At 37.8% G+C, this 26,022-nt stretch overlaps 1 protein-coding gene across 2 annotated transcripts in view; it reads right to left on the bottom strand.

Annotated features, from left to right (window-relative positions):
• Positions 1 to 26,022, bottom strand: part of LOC113234707 (furin-like protease 1) — a 600,106-nt gene that overhangs the window by 65,270 nt on the left and 508,814 nt on the right. For both annotated transcript variants that reach the window (XM_026470151.1, XM_026470150.1), the window contains exons 3-6: positions 21,485 to 21,647; positions 19,031 to 19,191; positions 14,381 to 14,509; positions 5,250 to 5,415 (exon numbers count right to left, since the gene is read on the bottom strand). In XM_026470151.1, coding sequence (XP_026325936.1) covers positions 5,250 to 5,415; positions 14,381 to 14,509; positions 19,031 to 19,191; positions 21,485 to 21,647 — 619 coding nt within the window. The remainder of the gene's footprint in view (positions 1 to 5,249; positions 5,416 to 14,380; positions 14,510 to 19,030; positions 19,192 to 21,484; positions 21,648 to 26,022) is intronic.

Below are 26,022 nucleotides of genomic sequence, written 5' to 3'. Positions count from 1 at the left end.
CTAGGGTTAAATTATATAAATAAAAAATTGGATCCCCACGGCAAAGTACCCAAGATGCTGGCAGCGTTGCCCTTTGTATGGCTATGCTAATGCGTTGGGCAAGGTAGCCGCCCTTGGGTTTCCCAGACAGTCCATTATTTTTTTGGATAAAATTTTATACAGATGAAGGGCACCGGGACCCCACGGGCTAAAGGTTTCGACTCTAAAGGCTGTAAACAGGTAGTCGGAGCCGAGGTCATGGTACTTTTTAATCTTTCCGCCAGCTTACCTGCGGGGTCATCCCTCTTGCTGGTGTGTTGGAGATGGGATGAGGCAAGTGTGTCAGCACACGTGGCGTCCCGAAATATTACTATTTTTTTGTTATACCTAGTAACGGGACCAACAATTCGTGTGCCTGGTGGTAAGCGACACGCCTGTCGATAACAGTTACAGTGCCACTCAGAGCTTTAAATCACGATCTGAGGGGCACTGCGCCCGTCACCCTGAGCCATAAGTTGACAAGTCCCATGTGCCCGTAAATTCATAAGCACCCTTTTGTTTCCACGATTCCATAGTTTTCCCAATTCAAGTTATTTGACCAATCAAATATAGTCTTACATCCCAAGGATATAACACTATATCTAAAACTAACGTAAAACAAGCTTGAAGAGAACTAAGTAAGCTACTTATAAACATTTGCATTGTAAACAGGAAGCGATAACAACTTAGTAGCTTAGTTCCTAGTGTGTTCTAACAGCTGGAATTCATAATGCAGTTTCGTATTATCATGTCATGAGGACCACAATATTGGTGGTTAAAAATAATTTTATAGAAAAGCCAATTACAGAGGAGGTTATTTCCAAATATGTAACTTTGTTTAATTATCATTGTTTTACCTTTGAAAAAAAAATAGTGACGTAACCTACTCGTCGAAAAGTTAAAGACGTGTGTAGTCCGTCAACCCTCATTGGGCTTTAAAACTTTATTATAGACCACGGGTCTACTACGCACGGGCGTAGCAGATAAACATAATGGGTTGATACAATAAAATCACAATCTACTATCTACGAAAGTTCTACAATGAAATGGACTCACTCATATGGATTCACTCGTAGCGTTGGCTACGGTTCTTAGCCAAATGCTACGAGTAAACCTCTACAAGTACGTTACTGCTGCGTAGAAATACGTCAGCTGAATTATCGGAGCATAGAAGTACACTCTTGAGTGAATTTTTCCTTTAATATATGATAAAGGTATAAACCTTTATCAAGGTTTGTGAACTGTTTTCAACATGCAGGTTACATTACGTTGTTTCCTTTCGCCGTTAGCTATTACTACTAAACATATGTTAGTAACTTCAAATTTCAAGTATTTGAGAACCGTTTCTCCTGTGAGATACCACTAGTTATTTAGATAACTACCCATGTTGAATTGATTTGTCAGAAATACCGGTGTCCTGGTAAACTGCGGCATTTAAGCTGAGCCAGCGCGTTTTCACTGCCTTGACTTCCAAAACTATCTCCAACAAGCTTTTTAAATATACCGTACATTGTGTAGTTCATATGTGAAGTTGTACGTTCCTTTTGTTATTTAAGTTTGTTACTTTTAAATGGTTCAATATAATAATCGTAGTGTCAGTTTTAGTTGATCTTAGTAGATAAGCTGTCATGGAAGTGAATAAAGATTTTTATATCTATCTTAATACAAGTACTGATTGAGTATTACGAAAAAGAATTTATTTTCGCCACAATCGAATTTCCATTGTATCTAATAAGGTTTTGTAAAAGTCCATTGCCCCGGTGGTGGATAGATGAACAACAACATTAATACATCTGTTTCCAAATAAGAACCTTTTTGTAATGGGAAAAAGGGTGAATTTTGAAGAGAACTCCACGCAAGTCAATTTCAAAGGAGCTCGACTTAGACGGTTTTTATTCTATTGTTAAGTATAATAAACATGAGGGGGTCTTCCACTAATGTGATAGCTAAACAACAGATGGTCGTGTAAGCACGGTCACGTGTACGTAGAGAAATAACAATATATAATAGCTTCTTCTCCGTTAATAAGTTTAGCTATTCTAAGGGCATTATGGCTGCTCAAAAACAAAACCTAGTAAAGGTCAAATTTCTTGAAAATATTTTTTTAACGGAATACTACTTCCATAGTAAGTTTTTTTTATAATATCATGTAATGAGGACGATGAAGTCGTGCGCCTGACGGTAAGCTACATGTAAGCCCTGAGACATAAGTTGACAAGTCCCATGTCCTGTAAGTTCACCAGCACCTAAGGGTCAGCCTTTAAAAACCGGAACACAGTAATGCTGACATTACAGCTTGGCGGCAGAGGTGGCAGTACTTCCCTGGACGAACTCTTTCACAAGGAGATCTACTGCTACTACAAAATCTCCTAATGTCAAAACGACAGCCGTTAAAAAATTCTACAATTTCAGATATTTCGAAACTTTAAAAACCTAGTATGGCACACCTAGTGTAGTTCGTGACCAGCCAAAAATCTTTTAAATTACTTTAACCATTTCAACACATAGCAAGTATTTGACACTTTTGAGAGGTTTTAGAGTAGCTGAGTGCCTTAATATGTATTTGAATTGGATATTAGGGGATAGTGGAATTTTATTGATATTAAAAATCTTACTCGTCTTATTAATTTAATATTACAGTACCGGCATGCTATGATGGCCGTTTCGACGTTTGTCCGCTCATCAAGTTTCGTATTAACTCATAACTACGTAGAAGGATATAATTGCTCTACATTGTTGTCAAAAAATTATGGAATGTATAACTTTACAACACAAGTCGCCAAACAAAAACCAAAACTTTGTTGCAACAAAAATTTGTTGTTCGAAATTCCGAATTTAAAAAAATGAAATCTTAATACGATCGTCACTTATAGAATCGCTGGCCAGCTCAACTTCTACCTCTGGCAAACTCGCGTCAAAGCTCAATGCACAACAAAGCAGTTTCAAATTGACGATATATTAAGTAAACACTTTTATTTTCGTTTTATTAAAACTTTTTAATCAGCTACCCCTTGCAACACCAGTTATAAATCTAAAAACTTACAGATGCGACTCGCATTTGATTATATTTTTTTCGATAGTGAATTGAGATTTGACCTCATTATTGTAATCTGTCAAAGCGGCCATCAAAGCGTGCCGGTACTGTAGTAACACAAAATCGAAGTTTATTCCAAATTTTGTAATGCACTAAACCTAATACCTACTACCTAGCAAATGCTTATATTGTATTTTTATTCAGTCTACTACAGTACCTAACTTTCCTTATGTAAATAAATATTTAAAGTTAGCAAGGGTACAAAATATGTAACACGTAAATTATGATCATTTTTATAACACCAATATATTCGATAAAAATTCAGGGCGATCTTGATTTGTGTTTTTGGGTTCTGTAAAGTTCGTCCAAAGCACTTACTAGGTTTATTATGGTGCAGCCGATTACAGCCTGATAGAAAACTATAATGTAACAGAAGCTTTACATTAAATCCAAACTAAAAAAACATGGTAGGGACCCGTTTAGCTCGTGCAGGTTATTTCTTTTTTTTTATAAAACATAAGTGCGCATTTGCCCTCTATATCACCTGATGGAAAGTGATGATTAGGTTGACGGTGTAGCACGCACACCTAAATAATGCCTATTCACTCTCGCCTTGGAAAGGTCCAAGTTGTAGCGTTCGGGGAACAAGTCCGCGGGCAGGAAATTCCACTCTCTAGCCGTTCGCCATATCTACAATATAGGGATGGAATACCAGCCCACGTCTAGTCCCCGATGATGGAAAGGGGAAGGCGGAATCATATTATGCAATTTCATTGCACACTCTCCGTGATATATCCTGTAGAATACCGATAAGCAGGCAACTCTACGGCGGTGTTCAAGGCACTGCAGCTTCTTCTTGGTACTCTTGTCGACTAAACCCAATGTGGCCAGTTGGTATATAGCAGAGCCATCCCATAAGTGCCAGCAGAACTCCATACACGACGCAGGCAACAGTCCCGGTATGAAGTAACGCCTCACCTTGAAAAGGATTCCAAGCTTCCTGGCTGCGTTTTTGGCCATGGATTCAATGTATCTACCGAAGTTCAGATTGGACGACAGGTCCATTCCAAGTAACTGGAGACGATCGGCTATCGGTATGGATACATCACGAAAAGTCGGAGTCAGGTGAAAGGGACTCCGTTTTGTGGAGAATAGACACGCCTGCGTTTTGGTAGCATTAAATTTGACATCGCCCCAATCGGAGACTGCCTTAAGTGTCAAATTCAAACTTTCGATCTATGATATTTGAAACAAAGATTTAGACCAATAGAAATTTTGTAATTACGTTGCCCCCATTGTACTCATAATATAGTGAATTTCTTCATCTCAGACCTGAGGGTCTACTTCCATTCTCCATCCGACATCCGCCCGAAACCATTACTGTGAAATAAGTAATACCTGATCACATTAAATGACGAAGAAGAAGATGCGAAAGCTTCATACTAATCGAGTATTTCTGGTTATATACTCTATGTTCATACTTGACATTGCTTTTTGATTTGGGCGAGTGTTACTTACTTGAGGACGGGAGTAGATCCCAGTTCATTGATTTATTATTATTATCATCATTATCATCATATCAGCCGGAAGACGTCCACTGCTGAACGTAGGTCTCACCCAAAGACTGCCAGACTAGCCGTTCGGACGCGACGTGCAACCATTGATTACCCGCCGCCCTTACCAGGTCATCCGTCTCTCTCGTACGGGGCCGTCCCACTGGACGCCTTCCGGTTCGTGGTCTCCATTCAAGAACCTATCTGCCCCAACGGTCAGTTTCACGAGCTTTGTACCTTGTCCACTGCCACTTCTACTTGCTAAGACACCGAGGCTTTCGTTATTCTACGGATCTCCTCATTTCTGATTCGATCACGTAGAGAAATGCCGAGCATTGCTTGCTCCATACCTTGTTTATTTGTTATAGATTATCATTATTAACCCTCAACCCAAAAAGAGGGAAATTATAAGTTTGATGCCTTGGAAATGAGTTTCATCTAAGTGAATATATTAATTTAATTAGTTAAACTGGATGTAATGGTATTAACGGTTTGCACGGTAGGATCAATTTGGAAATTGAATATTTCAAAATTTTTAGTTAGTATTACTTATTTGACAGCAATTGTTCCGGACGGAAAACGGGAAACCGCTTGGTCCGGCTGTTTAGCCATGCAGTTCGTCAATATGCTGTAGTTGTTCTTACCTCCGACACTAGCGCCATATGCAACGCCGACGGCGCACAGTGAATTGTTGGCGGTGGCAGCTACCTCCCCCGCGCATCTCGTCCCGTGGCGATTGGAGTCGAACATGTCGTACCTCGGCTGAGGGTCGGAGTCGTGAGAGTTCACGTCGTACGACGCCATTGGATCCTGTTCAATAATTATCAGAATTAGTTAAGGGGAGCCACCGGAAGAGAAGTGGGAAAAGCTGTTTCGCCAGACCGAATGATTTAGGTATTTACTATTGAATAACGGTCTTACAAAAAATATACGATATACCGAAGAATATTGTCTAAAAAAACGTGATAATTTGTTACACGATAGGGTATTCAACCCGATCATATAAAATCCTGAAAACAGGTTAAAATAAAAGTGTTAAACGAATTATTTAAGAATGAAATAACTAACGTTGCACATAATTTTAATATGCATATATTGCTTTTTAAATACTACGGAAAACCTACTAAATTTTGGTTTTCAATTCAAATAGTTATTAATTTCGCATTTAGCCCAAATTTTGAAAATTGCCCAGCAGTTTAACGATAATATTATATCGATAATACCCAGCCAGCTAAACAAATTCTTTCACCTTTTGCACCTTCTGGCTACCAACCTTGTCCCCATTTTTCCATTTTTAACCCTTTCAATTACCATCACCTTCGTCTTACTTCCTTTCGCCTTCCATCCTTTTCTTTCAGATTGATATTTATTTTATTTTATTTTTTATTTATGGCACAATGTACAGACATCAGATACAGAAAGTGAGGAAAATAAAAACACTTAAAAATTAATACAACAGGCATATCTGTGCCCAATTATTACTGTGCTCAACATTCATTTTAAAACATTTAGATATACTTAAACAGACACTAAATCAATCATAAAAAAAAGTCGAGAGAAATAAAAAATAGAGAGAATGAGAATATGCTATTCACTTTACATTAATGCTAGCAGTGACCTCTTAAATGCTGGGACACTGCAGTTAAAGATATCACAATTAGTACATATTTCATTATAATACCCACACATCCTATATAGAGGATTATTTTGTGATACATTGTTTTTCGAAATGGGTATATATATATGAATAGTCGTTGATTACGCACAGACCGAGTCGGCTATATATATATATATATATATAGTATAAACTAATTAAACTTCAGTTTTCACAATAAATATCTTAAAATATGCGCCATTAGCCAAATTTTTGTTTTAACAGTAAAAGGATTATTCTCATCGCTCAATCCTCAGTTTCAGAATCTATATCATTTTCCGGTCTGTCCATATCATAGACAAAATTTTAAGTATTTACATTTTTCAAACAAGTTATATGTGTTAAGTTACCTAGTTAAACTAAATCGTTTCAAACCACGTTGAAAAACAAACATGTCTTGTAATTCGCATATATGGTTTAACCACACATAATACATTTTTGCGAAATTCGAGACGAACCAGATTTTGTGAAAACAATTTTTTGATTTAACAATTACTACGATTTTTTTTAAATATATTACTGAAAAGAATATTAAACTTTATATTACACGGTATAAGACTGCATTCATAACTCATTTTACGATTTTCTGTGGGTTAACACATTTATGCAGAACACTGCCTAGATATTACAAACATTTGAAGTAGGTATATTTATGAATAAATTTAATGCTCTCCGTAAGTAGAATAGATATTACAATAATTTTTATGCCCCGTCAGTCGCCATCGGGCGCTTGAAGTCAGAACTGTGTCAAATTTTCACTGCCTGTTCTTATTTTATTCCTATTAATTTTCAGAAATCGACGTATTTATTACGCTTTTTAATATGTGAGTGAATAATAATTATTTAGATGCGCATGTTCCATCGTCGTCCTCATCGTCACTTTTCATCAGAATCAGAAGTGAAATGCGGACTTATTTATGAAGGAAATACTGCGATAAAATCTGCGTGTTGAAGAGATTCCCAACCCGCATTGAATCAGCGTGGCGAATGGCCTAAAACCTCTTCTTAGAAGAGACTAGATTAACTAGAAATGCGTGCCGAAAAGCTTACAGGTGACTCGGATTTAGTGGAGGTAAACCTGCAGAGCCTTGAACACCGCCGCAAAGATGCCTACTTATCAATGTTGTACAGGATATATCACGATGAGTGCGTGATGGAATTGCATGATAATTCCACCTTCTCCATTCTATCATCGTGTGACTGGCCCTGCAAACTTGTTCCCCGAACGCTATAACTCAGGCCTTTTCAAGGCGAGAATGAATAGGCACTATTCTAGTGTGCATGCTACATCATCGTCAGGTGGGATGGAGGTCAAATACGCAATTATATTATATAAAAAAAAATGGTCGAGCGGCCGGGACACTGGATTTATTTCCGAATATATTTTTTTACAAACGAAATTAAATCCATATGTCATGTACTATACGTGTTCTATTTAGTTAGGTTGATATAAAAATAATCATTGGTATAAGTACCCATTAAATACAGCGGTTTTCTTGTAAAATTTCGAGGTAAGTTTGTGTTTTTCCTATCGTGACAATTTTTACGAATCGCGTTTTCACGCCGTATATATATATATACTAGTCAGTGTATCAAATATACTAATATTTTTTCACTGTTATGCCGAATGAGCACTCATTACGCTGTCAGAGCACCTCCCTTCTGGGCATAATCTACCTTGACACACTTGGAAGTCTTTAAACAGACTGCGGACCCAAGTCGGCCGGAGCAAGTAGAGCATGCACAGGTGGGGTTATAGCTCTGAGAGCGCATGTATTTATGGTGTCTCTCTCCAGACTATGGCATATCTGTTGTCTTGTCCTGCGTACCCCTACACCTGCACAGACGAGGACCTGTACAACGCCACTGATAATGCTGTGTCAGTCGCCGAGTACTGGTCCTCACAAATATAAACGTCAAAGTCGACACGCGAATTAGAAGAAGAGCAAAAGCCATTTGAAGTAATATAGACTCTTAAGTATTGCCTAAAAACAGATAACGCTTGTGTTTCTATTCATAACTTATACATGTATATTACATATACACCTACCCGTAGTTTCTTACTTGAAATAAACTAAAATTCAGCTTCCTACGCTCTGTGGGCGATCCATAAACGTGAATAATGTAATCTGTGCTGCGAAACAGAGGCTTCAGGCATTAGGGGCGTTTCGGCGTCGTTGCGGACGTATAAAACAACGCATTACCGCGTAATGGATTCAAATGGGTAAGCATCTCAATCAGGGAACTGTGGGCCCATAAAATCGAAACTGGAACAACGGCAAGGACTTATATAGAGCCCTGTGAAAACTAAATAGGTGACGAGATAAGGAATTAACACGCGTGAGGGCTCATTATTTTGTCGAATTGTGAGTTTTATTTTACGGCAAAACATCTGAAAATATATAATAGTAGCTATAAAGGTTGTATAGCGACGATTTACAGAGTTCATAAACAGCTGAACTGCCGTGACAAACCAATACAATGTAAAGTCTCTTACAGTGTTGTGATTTAACAGCGCTCATATGATTTCTATAGGCCTAATCTATACCCTGACATTTTAACTTTGGCGGTATTAGTGTATTTGAATGAGATATTAAAAACTAAAATACACTGTAAGTTTTAAAATTATTTTGACATAACCCAGTACGCAGCAATACAGTTTTTTCGTTTGACAAAACGCGCGCGAATTGCGGTACAGTGCTGCGGGGCGCCTGAGTTACCGAAAACTCTCAGATCGCGCAAGTGTCTCTGGAGAGGTGTAACATTTGTATGATTTAAATTTTAACAAGAAAGAATGTCATTATATCGTGTGACGAACTATACGATATATCCATAATAATGTTTTGTAATTTCATAACAACAAGTATCTTTCGGCTGTTAACAAGGGAAACGAAAAAATTATACGTTTTACAATTGAACTAACTCACTTTCCAAAGTAAAATTGTAATAGCTAGATATATTTGTTTAGCAGCTAATGTACAACGTAAGTTAAAATGTTATTAGTGTTATTACCTCAAATATTACAAAAAACCGAAAAATCCTGTACGCCTTTTCTCAAAATGCTGGTTTTGATATTACAGTGTTTTGGTCTGACACGGGTCTGATAAAAATAGTCTTCAAATAAAAAAAAACGTTCTGAAATCAGTAAATTTGTTTTGGACCTATGATATCACAGACAAAATTCTCCAAATTTACGGTTTGTAGACAAGCACTCTTAACGCTAAACACCCGTCTGTTCCGAAAATCCTTTAAAAATAACTGCCTCTGTGGTTACCATGCCACGCAGAGGTCCCAAGTTCGATTCCCGGGACCAGGAAAAATATTAGAATGGCCTACATTTATTTCTCTCGTGAGTTTGGGTGTAATTCGTGGTTGCCTATGTGTGTATCCATGGCACCCGTGATACAGGGTTTTCCTAGTGCTATGAGTGTGTGCGTGAAAAAAACAGACTAGAGCTACGCACTCTAATTGCCGCTCTAAACCGTTAGAGCGGCACCGTAATGAACCATCATGTCCATATAATAAAGACCTTTTCAATTTAGGTATCACGGACATCCCTCTAAGCAGGGCGTGCATGGAAGGGGAGGAAACAGCCGCGAATATCCCACTACAATGCTCCGGCGTGGTCGACTACAAGGCGAAATTCCTTGGAGTGCCGAGGTCTCAGATCCAAGAGGATGCTGAGATTCGTAGAGGAGTTTGGGTGGCACGAGTGGGATTCTGCACTCACCACACGCAAAATAGGCGCCTAGTCATGCGAACACCAGCCCTTTACACCATACAATACAAAGCCTACTTATAACTTCCCATTTTTATTAACGATTTCCGCAAAGTAACGCCTGAATCCATTAATTGCATAGCGCATTGTTCCAAAATCCTGGAGTCGTATCCACATTATACATAACGTTTAAGGTCTTTGTCCCAAAATGGCCTACTCCGATCGCTGAAGGCCGCAAAGAGGCGGCCGGGTACAGTGGCACGTTTTGCCTTAATATCAGAATACATTGAAAGAAAAATATTTCAACACCGCGTGTACCCAACAAAAGCCGAGATTCAAATTACACGATCCATCTCGTCGCGCGACTTTTATTTCAATGTTGGTTTCGGAAAATGGGGAATTGGGACGCTGTTGTGTGCGAGCTGTCACGTTCAGTCGACTGAGCTATTGAAATTATATGGATTTGTTTATTGGCCAAAAGCTGAAATTTTAAATCTTTTTTTGTGATGCCAAGTGACCAAACAAACAAATCGTGCACCTGGTGTTAAGAGACACGCCTCTTCATAGCAGTTACAGTGCTACCCAGAGCTTTAAATGGCAAAGATCTGAGGGTAACTGTAACTGACACCCTAAGACATAAGTTAACAAGTCCCATGTGCCTGTAATTTCACCAGCACTCTTTCTACTTGACGGCAGAAATAGGTGGCAGTACTTCCTTGGATGAACTCTTTCACAAGGCATGCCTGGGATACGAACCGTCGTCAATTGAGAAGCATTCGTACTTCTACTAAACTACCAGCTCCTATTAAGAATGATCCCCAGGCATTAAAACTTTGACATGTCGATTATCCACAATCTGCCTCCACACAACTTTTCTAAGAGTGAAGTAAGTAATCGATTGCGGCAGTGATTTGAACTTTGGACCTCATCCAAGTAGGTCGGGTTACCATTCAAACCGAAGCGTTAGCATTAACGACTTCTTTTCAAGGTTATTTCGAATGGACACCAATTGGACCGTGAATAGTTAAACCGAACCGCAATAAAAGTCCTTTTTATACAGCTTTACGTCTTTTGTAACTTGCCAAAGTGTGTATAAGATACACCCGCCGGATAGAAGTACTGCCAACTTAACTATTTTTGCCTCCAAGTAGTTTAATGTAAGCATTACTGTGTTTCTGTTTTGATAGTTAAGGGCGCGTTCAAATTAGCAGTGTTTCCAAATTTTTAGTGATGTTTTATCTTTCGACTCAGTTACGCGATGGATTCTGACGAAGAAACATTACTTTTACCTAGTTCTTGGGGCACAGACTTGACATATAGGCATTAAAAATGACTTACCTATGTTTTGTTCAGTTGTACTTTTAGTTTCAAAATTTTCAATAAATTCTAAACATACATTTTACCATTCCTTCTTTTTATCAGTCGATTGGTCAACACTGCTATCCCATATTGTTGCGTATTGTTTTACATTGTCTATAAATTTTTCAATTCTATTTTCATCTATCGTGGTTAATTTGAAAAATTAACATGTACACCTCACTAACCGTGACTGCAACCGAGCGTGACAGTTGCGCGGTTGCAGCGCTTCTAGAAATTGTATGAAAAGTGACAGTCGCGCGGCTGCAGCGCGTCTAACAGCAGCTGATTTGAACGCGCCCTAAGGGTGCTGGTGAAATTACTGGAACATGGGACAGGTGACGGGCCCAATGCCAGTGCTTCTTATATCTTTGTAATTTAAAGTACTGAACTAGCAACTGTTATAGACAGGCGTGTCGCTTACCACCAGGCGTACGATTTGTACGTTCCGCTTGGCACTTGCACTTGGTACCTTAAAAAAAACTTATAGCTAACGATTTTTAACTCCATCCTTGTAATTAGGTAAGTTTGTTTTAACATAAACAGTTTAATTCTAAATTTTTATAACGGAACTTTATAAATATAGAAACTTATTCGTGATATCGACTGTACATGTAATGAAAGTTAGGAAGTAAGGAAAAGCTGAATTCGCGTAGTTTCATATTCTCATCACCGCCGAAAAGACGTCATATTTTCTCCGAACTCGCAACTGTCACTCGAAGACGTGTGGTTACTGAATCATTTTTAATATTCACAGACTCAAATGTCGTTTGAGCTTTTTTTCAACGTGAATGGATTCCAAGAAAGCTGGAAGCTTTGTACAATCAAATCAGATACTGTTTACTGGAGGTATTCCGCAACTGTATTTGCTTTTTTTTAAAAAAAAGGAAAGATGAACAAGATATACATGAACGAACATCATTAAACCACTATACGTCATACTGCTAAGCACTGGTGTTCGGGAGGCGACCATGCCGACAGCTCCAGTTAATCTTGAAAGTAGGGTGAGTACTGTACGTGCACACGGGGCGGTTCACCCGAGGCACTAGCCTCTTGAGAACCGAATGACATGACAAAGTGTCCGTGACAACGGTCTGTGACAACCCTTTACACGGGCAGATCAGGACTTGAATTTAGAAGGTGCTTGCACAGGTTATAGTGGCCTTCCCGCATAACCAAGAGGTTGATAGGGAGGGTCACTATTATCAAAACACACCATCGAAGATACGGGACTACTAAGCACTGGTCTCATCTAAAGAACAGTGAATTTTTTTCGATATACAACTTTCATCACGACGATTTTCTTCACAACTAGCGAATGTTAATGGTAGTAAACATTTACAAATGTACGCAATTTAAAGATTTAAAACATATACATGCCGCTTTGGGGAATGATGCTCAGAAAGAAAGAATATACACATGTATTTGTTTGATAATAATTACTTAATCTGATTTTTTTAAGTTTTCATGGTCTTTTTTTATCATAAAATAAGTGCACATTTAATCTCCATGTCACCTGATGGAAAGCGACGATGGAGCATGCCTATTATACAAGTTACGACGTTTTGACATTATATTGAAATTTAAATCAATGTGCTGCCATCTAGCGGTTTATTGCTGAACGACGACGAATTGGTGTTGTTAATTTAGTTCTCCAAAAAAGAAGCGACTATATTGCAGGGATATAAGCTTTACTATCGTTTCTTATTACAAAAAAAACATATTTCGATAAACAGAAAATTGATTAAAAAATACTTTCCGATGATATATGAAATATCACCACGGGTAATAATTTTGATGCGGCTATTATTTTTGCACTTCAAAACGGCACAAGGCAGTTTTCAAGGACTTTAGAGAATTTGCACGAAAGAATGACACAACCATACCACACAAAGCGAAAATGGCGGACTGGGTTTAGATAGGTCTTTAGAGATGAATGAATGAAATATTCTTTATAGCACCTAAAATTACAGTTCAAATACAATAAAGTAACTAAGATATAAAGATAGTAAGATAATGTGCAACATGCGGCCTTATTGCTATGTAGCAATTTCTTCCAGGCAACCTTAGGATGGAAATTTGGGATATGCAAAAGTGGTGCAACCAAGGAACATCATTATAAATACACTACACAATAATCATTAATAAACTCATATAAAAATTAAATAATAAGTATAGAAAATAAATAAAAGAATAGTGGAGAAAAAGACAAAACTTAGGAGTTGAGGAAGTGATCCTTGACACGTCGTTTGAAGGAATCGAGAGAAGGGGAACCTTGAATGGATTAAGAGAGAGAATTCCACGGTCTGATCGCAGAAATGGTAAAAGATTTGGAATAAAAATTAGAGGTATGGGATGGGATGGGGTATGTTTAGTAAGAGAGTATCAGAGGAGCGAAGGAGACGGCAGAGTGTAGAAGAGTGGAAAGTAAAGCTATCTTTGAGATAAGAAGGCGTAAAGGGACAGAATAGAATTGAAGAAGGGAAAGTATATGCAGATCTCTGCGCTGGGGGCTGGGTAGCCATTTAAGTTGTGCACGAAACTGGGAGACGTGGTCAAATTTACGAAGTTCAAAAATGAACCTCACATTTGGAGCCGTACCAATTTAATGAGCAGAGTGACTGACACATTCGGGTAGCAAACATCGGCATAGTCCAGTATCGGATGTAGAATGCTCTGGGCCAAAGTAATTTTAGTTTTAGTGGGCAAAAAGTTTTTAAGCCTTCTCAGCAACGTGCGGCTTCCAAGTCAGACATTTATCAAAATTTACCCCCAAATTCCTAACTGCCTAGAGATCTATAGTTGTCACGAGTCAGACGCTAAGTAACCAATTCTACTGTATTTATTGTTCTGTGGTCCAAACAATGCGGCCTTTCCTCAACGTCTGACATACACTGGGCAACAATCGGTACCTTACGCGAATTGGCAAATCCTTGCACCAAAATAGAAAGCATTAGAGTGTATATCATCGATACGATAAAAAGAAAAAATCAAGGGCAAATCTAGTGCCGTAATACTGTATTAAATGAGCCACAAGTGATACTTACGTAATTATTGATTAAATCAGGATGATCAGTTTCCAGGCCGTCGTCGAGGATCGTGACGACGACTCCGCGGCCTGTAATGCCTTCCCGCCACGCCGGAATCACATTCATGTCCAGGCCGCCTCCTCGATTCTATACAAAGAATTCATACATTAATTAAAAATTAAAAGAAAACAACTTCATATCCGCTCACGCGATGCGCTCCTCCTACCGCAAAATGGCGGCTATTTGGTTTCGCAAATTAAAAAAGCATTCAGTTTAAATACAAGTTTTTATAAATAAAAATTATTATCCAGCATTAATTAATTATATATATATTAAATAAATACCCTCCGTACTACCAACTAAAACATCTCAAATAAAATGCAGTAATACACCGCAAATCCTGCACTTAAAAAGCACTACTGAAATTTTTGGTGTACTTGGATAAATATGATTTACCATGAAATTACTCCTTAAAGTATAGTTTATAAACATTTATATTCAGGGTAAACTTAAAAAACGCTACTTTCAACAGCCCAAACAATAAAACACACGATTGTCGTGACGTATTTTTGAAGTTGTTTATTTTTTTTAAATGACAGACATTAAACCAACCGTCAACCGTGTCCATGGGACCTGTAAAGGGCCCGAAACGTCGGTTTGTTTGAAAAAACAAATATACGCGATTTAAATCCGGAAAAATAGTTTCATTCCTAGACATTAAAAACTTGATGGTTTGCTAGAGTAGTTACCGAAATAGCAATTAATATTAGTTCTTTTACCTATTATAACTTCGATATCCGATAAATCGGTATAAAATCATCACCGGCACCTCTAGGTGTGGTATGCGTCTACGGCTACATGTATCGCGTGAGCGGGTATAAATATACAAATAAAATGACATAAAACATCACGCTTGTCCCCTATATACCACTTCCTACACTATGTACAAACTTCTTTTGCCTCCTTCACTTGCATTAGTCTCTTCGTACATACTTTGAATGACATTTCCAATTGTGATTATTAATAGCAGTACAGGTCCTTGTGAAAGAGTTCATCCAGAGTAGTACAGCCACCTTACCTATTTCTGCCGCCAAGCAGTAATGTCAGCATTACTGTGTTCCGGTCTTGAAGGGTAAGGGTGCTGGTGAAGTTACAAGCACATGAGACTTGTCAACTATGTCTCAGGGTCACTTGATATTATAAAAAAAAATACAAAGATCGAAGGTATGGAAAAACTCTTTCGACCGATAGGACTTGAGCCTCGACCATACTGCACCGTATTGCTCTTACCAACTGAGCTACAGCTGAAGGTTACTTTCAGTTAGCGTTTAAGCTTTTTACACTTTTTTTTAGTATCGCAGTGTTGCTGGTAATTTAACACATCTACCACACTTTTGTTTTAAATAAATAATTAAGAAATGCAGGTTATAATAATTCTTCTTATTATTTCGCTAAGCTCTTTAATTCAAGCTTATCTAGCAAAACATTTGAGGCTGGTTAATTTTTTCCGGGAATAAAGTATTAAGCTCCATACTACATATTCGGAACAAGTTTTTTATTATTTTAAATTTTTATTGAATTGATACTCAATTATTTTGTGTGAAATTACTCCACTAGTTTGTCATAATTATTAATACAAAGATGATTCGTTCCGTGGCTTAGTTGGTATAACGTCTGGCCCGGTATGCCAGAAGACGTCGGTTCGATCAGATCGCAGGAATTTTTTCTGAGTGTTTGATCTTTGTATCAATAATTATAACAAGTCATTCATTACGTTTTGTAAAAAGTCACGGAACAAAAAAAATGTGTTTATGCTGTTAATAATATGCTCTACGAGTTTGTTGGTATTTACAAAATAATCGTGTATACGGTCTTGTATTGTTATAAAGTAAAGCAAAGCATAGAAGAAATATTTTTTTTAAATATACTTGGAAAAAGTACGTAAGAGCAGAAACTTCACAATTGAAAGTTTGAGAGTGCTTCGTGAACCCCGTAGGCCTAATTATCCACTCTGAAAAGGGAAATTTTGACGAATAACAATCCGGTCCAAGTTAGATACGGCCCAATAATTTGGATTTTCGACTTTCTTTGTGAAAGAAATTAAACTTCACCCGCCGCTTGAAAAATACAAGGTTTTCACAAACAATCACTACTTGGCAATTCTTCATTGCCATTCACGTTTGACGTGATATTGTTCATCGTAAGAAATGATGACGTAGACCATAGACTTATATCTAAATAGACACCGCAAGTTCCTCGATCTGTATGAAATCCAAACGTGCCACATTTTATGTACTTATCTGATGACGTCACAAGTGTTATTTAGTGATAGGAAACCTCATTCAGCACTTTAGTGCTGAAGAACGTTTAGAGAATTATCGGGAATTATCATCCGTTTGTTTCGTAAATCGACCAGAATCGCGACTTGTGTTGCATCAAGTGAGCATCACTAACCGTAAAATTTGACCAAATCCATGACGAAGCGTACGTACCATGAAACCGAATGCATTATAGGAATATATCACTCGTTCGATATTCAACCTACTAAAGAAGGACTACAAGCGTACCGCACCAAGTAAAAGCAGCAATGTATTACAAATCACGCGAATACACTCGTTTGCAAATTTTGTTTTCTCGAAATTCTTACAAAATGAAAATAATTGATTTTAAAATAAATTATAGCATCTGCTGATTACAAAATTACGTAACTGTGAAAAGAAACGTTCCTGTTTGTTTATTTTCCCACAGCTGTGGTGTTTTTGTAGTTTCTAATGGCACGATAGGCATTTTTTACGTTTTCGGCTGATGTTTAATTACGATAACGGCCGGGCGCGTTCTGAAACGTGGCAGCAGCAACTAAGCGTTTATAGCTTACACGCGAAGTAGGTACACTTGCGGCGTCTATTTAGATACATGTCTGTGTATGTATGTGTGTCACGTAGACGACGTCAAAATGTGCGCCAAAAAGATGTCTTTTTACGATGACATTCCCGAAACTAAGTATGCAAAGATCAAATTACTGTTATAATTATAAATACAAAGATCGAACAGAGAAAATTCCATCGGCATGACAACACTTGAATTTGCGACCACGCTGCACCGCAGCGTCGCTCTGCCAACTTAGCTACTGGTCGAATATAAATCACTGAGCCACCGCAGGCGCTACTAGTTACACCCATGAAAGCCAAAATTTTTATTAATTAGAGAATTCTTCACACTTAACTTCTAATTCGCACTCTTACTTACAAGGAAATTCAAATGTACGCACGGAACCATAATTGATACCCAATGTTGGAGCAATCACTAACTCGTAAGATCTCCAAGTTCAGGAGTTAGGGGATCACTTTTAAATGGCATTTCTTCTCGTCTTGTACAAGTATCGGGTTTGTTCTCATGCACTTTGTAATGTCATTGTTTTTCTTTATTAAATAAATTACTGTTATTATTATTAGATACTTTGCACGCCTTGTTCATTCAACAGATAATAATTTCTTGTCTATTCTGAGGAAGTAAAATACAATCTAGGCATATTCAACGCTAGAATGAACAAGTATTTCGTACGTTCTCGAATCGAAGAGCGCTTTCCGAGCTATTCAGAACGTTCGAGTCGGATTCGGATACGATATCGTTATCCAACAGCGTTTACGGAGTTAGTCGGTGAAATACACTATAAGAAAAATGAAAATCCTTTCTTAGCCGCTCACGCGATTCATGCGTCTCTGGAAGCATACCACACCTAGAGGTCCCGGTGATGATTTTATACCGATTTATCGGATATCGAAGATACAACAGGTAAAAGAACTAATATTAATTGCTATTTCGGTAACTACTCTAGCAAACCATAAAGTTTTTAATGCCGGGGTCTGTCGTTTAAAAAAATAAACAACTTCAAAAATACGTCACGACAATCGTGTGTGTTATTGTTTGGGCTGGTGATGTCGGTGTTTATTTATTGAAATCATACCGTAAGTTGCGTTTTTTAAGTTTACCCTGAATATAAATGTTTATAAACTATACTTTAAGGAGTAATTTCATGGTAAACGTTAGAACCACTCAAACGGAATATTATCATATTTACCCAAGTACACCAAAAATTTCATTACTGCTTTTTAAGTGCAGGATTTGCGGTGTATTACTGCATTTTATTTGAGATGTTTTTGTTGTAGTACGGAGGGTATTTATTTAGCAATGCAGAATAATAATTTTTATTTTTAAAAACTTGTATTTAAAATGAATCCTTTTCTAATTCGCGAAACCAAATAGCCGCCATTTTGCGGTAGGATGAGCGCATCGCGTGAGCGGATATACATTTTTAAAACTTTAAAGGCCTTCAATAAAGGAATGCATTAGCCTTTGCATTAAAATAAATTAATAAAATTGAACAAAATCCAGAGCTTATTTAAAATAATAAGCGGTTTCCATATTACATTCTTGCTTTGTAAACAATAGGACGTTCGGTAATTTTCATTCAATCGAAAAGCTCGAGTAATCATACGGATGTGACATCATTTCCTATTTGGTGTTGTGTATAAAAATGAAAAGAAATCGTACGATATCAAATCGGATCGGTCGAATCGAATGGTTCTGAATCCACCCCCAGGGGAATTGTCACTCAGCGTTTGTCTACATTATATTAAACATAATAATAATAATGAAGTGAGAACTTACTAAATACCACATGTGAGGCCACTTGGGATCGTTGAGTATGAACTTGGTTTCTGTGGACCGCGGCCTGTCTTTTATTCGTGGAATTTCGCGCTTGGAACTTGCGCCTGCGTCGCGTTTCGTAGCGGTAGACGGGATTGGCAGTTTATATGGTGCTGTTTCCACTGTAAAAAAATATTTACTTTAGTACAATTAAATTAAAAACTACGGAATGAAATTGAAATTCGATTACAAAAGAAAATACTCTGAAATCATAATAGTCCAAATAGTCATTTCAACAATGATAATTATAAGAAATTGTTGAACGCCATCTATGTTGGAACAGAAATATTAAATGGCACCACTAGCTACTATTAAAACAAAAAACGTGTTTTAACGAGTTTATGTTAATTACTAAAAGAAATTGTTTAAATTAAAACTTATTTTGATAGTCAACAGGTCAACAGGTGCGTTAACCAAAACATTTTTAATTCTACTGTAACTGTAAATATAGCAAAACGACATCTATTGGTGACAATGTTAATTAAGTCCAACGTGTACGGCGTCGACTAGATGATGCGATATGTGGCACTTCAAAAAGAAACTATAGATAGAAGATAGAAGGAAAAATACCAAGAATAGATTATAAAGAGGTCAAGGAGCTGGGCTATGGGTCGTGAGAAGCAGAGACTACACCTACCAGGCCTTGACTTACGGAGTCGAGACGTGGAATATGACGGTCAAACTGGCTCACAGACAACACGTCGCTCAGCGAGCTATGGAAAGGTTTATGCTGGGTATCTCGTTAAGGGACAAAGTCCGGAACGAAGTTATAAGACTAAAGTTGTGGACATCGTCCAGAAATGTAGTAAGATGAAGTGGCAGTGAGCTGGCCACATCTGTTGTAGAACCGATGAGCGATAGAGTAGACTCGAACAGAGACCACGTCTCGGCAAACGTAATGTGGGACGTCCCCCTGCAAGATGGACCGACGATATGAAGAAGGTCGCGGGTAGTGGTTGGATGCAGTAAACGGGTGATCGGGAACTATGGCGTACACTTGGGGAGGCTTATGTCCAGCAGTGGACTGCAATAGGCTGACTGATTGACACATACCAGCCCACGGCTTTTCAACCAGCGTTAGTAACAATTGAGTACATGGTACTTGGTGTAACGGGTTGGCGTCCGCAACTCGACGTCAAGACGCCTATTTTGCGTGTGAATATGTTTTAAAAGTACGTGTCCATGTTCTTAGTACACGTTCGATCGTATAATTGTATACGGATTACAGTTGCTATTTTCGATAGCTCTAGCCGATTGTCTGCGCCCTAAGGGCGCGTTCCCATTATCTCGTAAAGTTTTATTTATCGTTGGACGACTGTCGCATCTAACCTGTTACCATACCACAACTAGGTATCTGTCGTGAATGTGTCGTAGACGTTTATTTTATCGTTGAACGACTGTCGTGTCTAGCTGTTCCCACTACATCGTGTCGACAATTTATCGGTTCACGGCTGCCGCCTTATAATTTGCACGACAGAATCGCTTGAAGCTGCGATTATCTGTCGTCACGTTTCTCTGTTGTTCTAGCTCTTCCATTGAAGACTGTCTGTCGTTGTAACGTTAAAAAAGTCGTGAACGACAGTTAATCGTGTTGTTCTATGTGTGAACAACCTCATTTAAATATACAAGCCACGACACTTGTCGCACGACTACCTGTCGTCATTACATAATGGAAACGCGCCCTTAGCCTTGGATTTGAACGACTCTCTTTTAGAGTCAACGCTGAGATTTTGTGGCTATGACAACCAACGCAGAAAAACGATCTGCTTTTCTCGGTTTTCTAACGGTTACATTTAGTTCTAACGTCACCGTTCTTTCTTCTGTCGTTTAAAAAGTCCGTAACACTCAATTCTTATGTCATTGTTATACCACTTATTCGAACGAAGCGCTTTGTTTCCTCCTTCCTAATGCGTACGGCAAAATAATACCTGCTAATAACCAACACCTGCTTTTCTAAAGTACAATTTAAGACTATTCAAGTAACTTATTGGCACGATCATAGTTTAGCCCACCGGCGCCATGTTGACTGTTTATCTGTCTTCTACAAAATATACTTCGGTGAGTGCGTCCGGCGGGATATCATCAGACGTAGTAAGGGCTTTTCCTCATCTTTTATTACGCAGACAGCTCAGAAATGCTGCCTGAGTTTCCGAGTACTCCTAATTACAACCCTAGTATCTTTAAAGTGAAAAAAAAAAAAAAAAATTAATAGACATTTTTTAAACAATCGCGTACCATAGTAACATCATCTTTTAACATCAGGCAAGATTATGGCCCAGCGAGTATTTGTTTATATATAAAAAATAAATAATGTGTCCCTTTGAACTCACTCCACATGCAAACAATGACAGAAAGTTAACAGAAATTGTAGTTGATGATTCTCCGTCAAGAGTATGAACTAATTGAATCATTTACCTGTGGTGGGTATCAGATCCCTTTTCTTCCTAGACAAGACTTGTTGCTGCTTGGCTGAACGTACCCTGGTGTCCGCCTCGAGTTTGCCATGGTGCTCTCGCGCAGGGTGCAGCGATCGCTTCGACACACGGTTGTGATGGAAGTGGAAATGGTTGTCAAATATCTGCGAACAAAGAAAAAAATAAGAAAAATAACTCCTACAAACGGACAAATACAAAAAAATAACAACACTATCAAAAAATAATTGAACATCACGGTAGTAAAACATCGTGATATTGACTACACTTAATATTACAATTATTAAAGCGAAGTATCTAATCAGTCTCCGGTAGCTGTAAAGGTACCTGGCTGAGTGACGAAAAACTTTCATACATTTTTCACAGATGGCACTACAACAAAGAATCATTAAAAACTAAAACCAAAGACAGAAAAATTCGTCCTGTAGCTCAGTCGGGAGAGCGTCAGACACGGTATGCTGTAGGCGCTGATTTGAATATAGCCGGATCTTGACAACAGGTGGTCCTAAGACTCTCAACAACAGAAAAGATCATCTAAATCGTTTCATATGTGTCAGTAACATAAAACCTGTATGAGAATCATTCCTATTTTAGGCTTTAGTTGCTTTAAAAGTCCGATATAATTGGAAATGAAACTATTTTCTCGGGCCTAAATCAGCCGTGACCTGCGAGGGGCCCGAAACTTAAGTTTGTTTGAAAGAACAAATACAGGTCCGCAATTTAGATCCGAAAAAATAGTTTTATTTCCAATTTGTAACAATCGCGAAAATCTAAGAACTCGTTGCCGTTGGTCAGCGGGAGGGGGGAAACCTTTAAAATTAATCACGAATATTCCCCTCCGTCGCCCCGCAAATCGCGTTAGGGCGACAATCATACTACCTTATAAGATTTATAAAATAAATAGAATAACCATTTCATTTACATGCAATAATAAATAATATACATGTAGTAAAATGCTTGTTACACTTTTTGCTTAACTGGAATTTCTATTGTACATATATCGCACAGATAATACAATAAAGTATTAACCCAAAAAGTAAATTCATTCAGAATAGCTGAAAAACTAATTACTCAGTTCCCGTGAAAAGTAATTATAATTTAAGCTAGGTTAAAATGTATTAAACATCTAAACAACTCCTACTTGCCAACTAGAAATATATTTAAAAATAAAAGCAAAAAATAATATAATATTTTTTAGTAAGGTCTCTTTTGTCCAGAAGTAGCTCACAAAACGTTTGTCTCATTCTGGGTTTAGTAGATATTTTTTAATGGTTTCTTACAATATTCTAACGACAATTTTATTGACGTGTAGAGGAACAAATTTTACGTTACAACAATAGTGTTACGTAACGTAAATACTATAGTAGTAATAGCACTGCGATATAATAGTGTCAATTGTGAAGAGTGAGGTGCTTATATGACGTGCTATATTTTACTTGTAGTGCTAAATTGGTGCAGCCTGAAAATCAGCAAATTGCTGAGGCTGTTACCGTTTCTTCAACAGAGCCATTTATTTTAAGCCATTTTTTATGTTGTTTTATATTGTTGAAGAATAAAGTATTTTTGTTCTATTTATTAATTTAATAATAATTTATTGTAGCACATAAAAATGGAAAGGTTACATGGCGTGAATTACAACGTCAAACATAATCTCAGTACAGAGTACTAAAAAAACCGACCTCAAAAGTACGTGGAATTACATATAATTACCAAGTTTTACTGAAATCGTTTACCGGAAAGTGCGCAAACCCGGACTCACCCCCTAGTTTGCCACTATACGGAACTTGACACAGGAGATAATAAAAATCGGTTCTCACTACTCAAAGTATATTGAGAGAGAAAAACGCCTTGAATTAAAGAATAGCAAAATCAACCATTAAAATAATTGCTCATTATGAATGAATCTTTATGCGTGAACAGCCACCCTTAGAGGATGATTTTCTTCAAAATTGAATAGGACCACTATGGAGGTACCCCCTTTTTAACAAAAATAGAATCACGAAAATTGGTTCACATATACCGGAGTTATCGCGTAACATACATACAAAAAGAAAAAAGAACATTCAGTCTAATTAAGAACCTCCTCCTATTTTTGAAGTACGGTTAAAAATGGGGTTCGGACCGTGTAACAGTTCTTTTGATAACCATTATAAGTGATATGGTGTGATAAAAAGAAAAACGTTAAAACACATAAGACGTGACGCGACTTCGACACTAAAAAAGTTGAAAAGAAAGAAAGAGAAGGAAAATGAATTGTTGTTACTATTGTAAAAAAAAAGTTGAGAGGAGATTTTCTGTATGATCGCATCTGTATCGTACGTATACATTTTTATAAATGTAAATTACCTTAGAATAAATTGGTAAATTTTTAAACATTTACTGCAAAACGAATTTTAAACGTGAAAATAACCGTAACTCAGTGGACAAATTTCAGTAATGGCCCAATTTTAATTTACCGAGCGAAGGCGAGCCATTTCAGCGCCTACCACAGTGTGACCGTGTTGTATTATTAAACCGCGGTTATCTTTTAACAAAACAAATGCGATTATATGGCAATAAAACCTGACGCCACGAACGCAACGAATTAACAAATTGTCGAACGACTGTGAAAATTCATATTAACAAAATGTTTAAAGGTTGAAATTGTACGTTTTACAAGGAAGAAAGTTTTAACGGGATATGTGTCAAGAATTGCAAAAGATAAGTGGTAGTGGTTCGTATATTGCTTGGAAAACAGATAGTCTAGATAGATTTGGATTTATCACCTTCGTTTATCGATATATCGTCTTCACCTCTCCATCACCGGCGGACTAGGCGTAAGCTTGGGTTCCACCCCTATGTTGTGAATATTCCAAAGATTCGCACGAAGTGTTACGTTTACACATTTATATGGCGAACGGTTATGGAGTGGAATTCCCTGCCTGCAAACTTCTTCCCTGAACGTTACAATTTGGGCCTTTTCAAGGCGAGAGTGAATAGGCGTTATTTAGGTGTGCATGCTCTATCGTCGACCTCATCGTCACTTTCCATCAGGTAAGATGGAGATCAAATGCGCACTTATATTTAATTTTAAAAAAAAGCCTCACAAAAAAAGCCGGTGGACCCAAAAATAACGTGAGCAGACCACCCACAAGGTATACCGGTGACTTGGCGAAAGAAGCGGAAATTCGCTGGATGCAAGTAGCACAAGATCGTTGTGGCGATTTAGGCTAACATGATGATGAAGGTGAGTAAATTGATGTTCAAGGATATTGGTGATTTAGGTGCTCCAACACAATCCAAGCAGCACTTACTGGTGTGCTCCTCGTGCCCAGACACCTACACGATCTTAGTGCAGCCGCAGATAGCGCAATCAAGGTGGCAATATATTCAAAGTCAATTCAATCGTTAGGTACATACAAGAAGTATCAACACAATAAGAAGAAGACAAGTTCTCCACACAAGTCAATGTTTAACAAAATGCTTATCAGACTCGATTGTTGTCAGCCTTCAAGTACAATTTTAATGATTCCATTAAGATCAATTTGATAAAAGTCCGGGTTTTAGTGCAGTGAGCTTGACAGTGTCATAGAAAATTCTCTGCACGTGCGTAATAATCAGTACAATTACTTACGCCATGGAAGTAATTGTACTGATTTGAAAAATCATTCGATTTAGTTGGCAATAGCGTTCATAACCTGTACGCATCTTATTGTATCTATTTGGTAGATATAGTACATTATCTCACGCGCACAAGTGGTAGGTGGCATAGCCGTCAACCTGTGAGTCAGACGGAAGACGGAGCTGGACGAGGTTCGACGTGCTGTTGTCGCCCAATTTGCTGACAGTGCTTCGAAATACAGTCATTCCACACATACTTATTGTCGCAACGATATGTGGTTTCAATATGCAACCTCAAGCTAAACGAAGGTAAAAAATGTCAAAATGTGTGAAGCTGATTACCTCAAATTAATGTTGTCCTGTAATGGACATATATGTCGGAGAACATCCAACATTACGTTTACGAAGGCTGTTTTTTTTTAAACCTAAAACGTCAAAGTGACAGTTCCATTTTGTTTCTTTTAATTTTTGCTCTTACTCGATTCTACTCGATTGTAAAGATGGCGTGATTGTCGATACTTTTTATTTTATCAGAATGGTAACACTGGCTTGTCTCCGGCCGGAAGTCAGTTTAGTTTCTTTTTTTTAAGTTGACAGTTCGCTAAGGTTAACCGAGCGGTCGCCTTTTTCTAAATTCATTCTGTTTCCAATTGCCGAGGAGTAAAGACAACCAAAGACATCACGCCTATCTGAATATATTTTCAAGTGATTTAGTTTGCAACACAATAAATCCACATTGGTCAACACGCCTGCGTTATTATTTGGAAGAAATTCCTCGTAATGGACGAGCAATCGAGCTAGATAAATGCCCCTTTTGATGACCCGCCGACCCGACATTGTTTTTGTGTTATGTTTTAGTACAAATTCGCGTATGTGTATAGTATTGGTAAAAGGCGCGTTCTGCACTAAACCAAATTTCAC

This window comes from Hyposmocoma kahamanoa, unplaced genomic scaffold (assembly GCF_003589595.1).
Source record: "Hyposmocoma kahamanoa isolate Upper Pololo Valley unplaced genomic scaffold, ASM358959v1 86, whole genome shotgun sequence".
Taxonomy (NCBI): Eukaryota; Metazoa; Arthropoda; class Insecta; order Lepidoptera; family Cosmopterigidae; genus Hyposmocoma; species Hyposmocoma kahamanoa.
The sequence above is the reverse complement of the archived record's forward strand: the minus strand, read 5'-3'. Positions and strand labels throughout refer to the sequence as shown.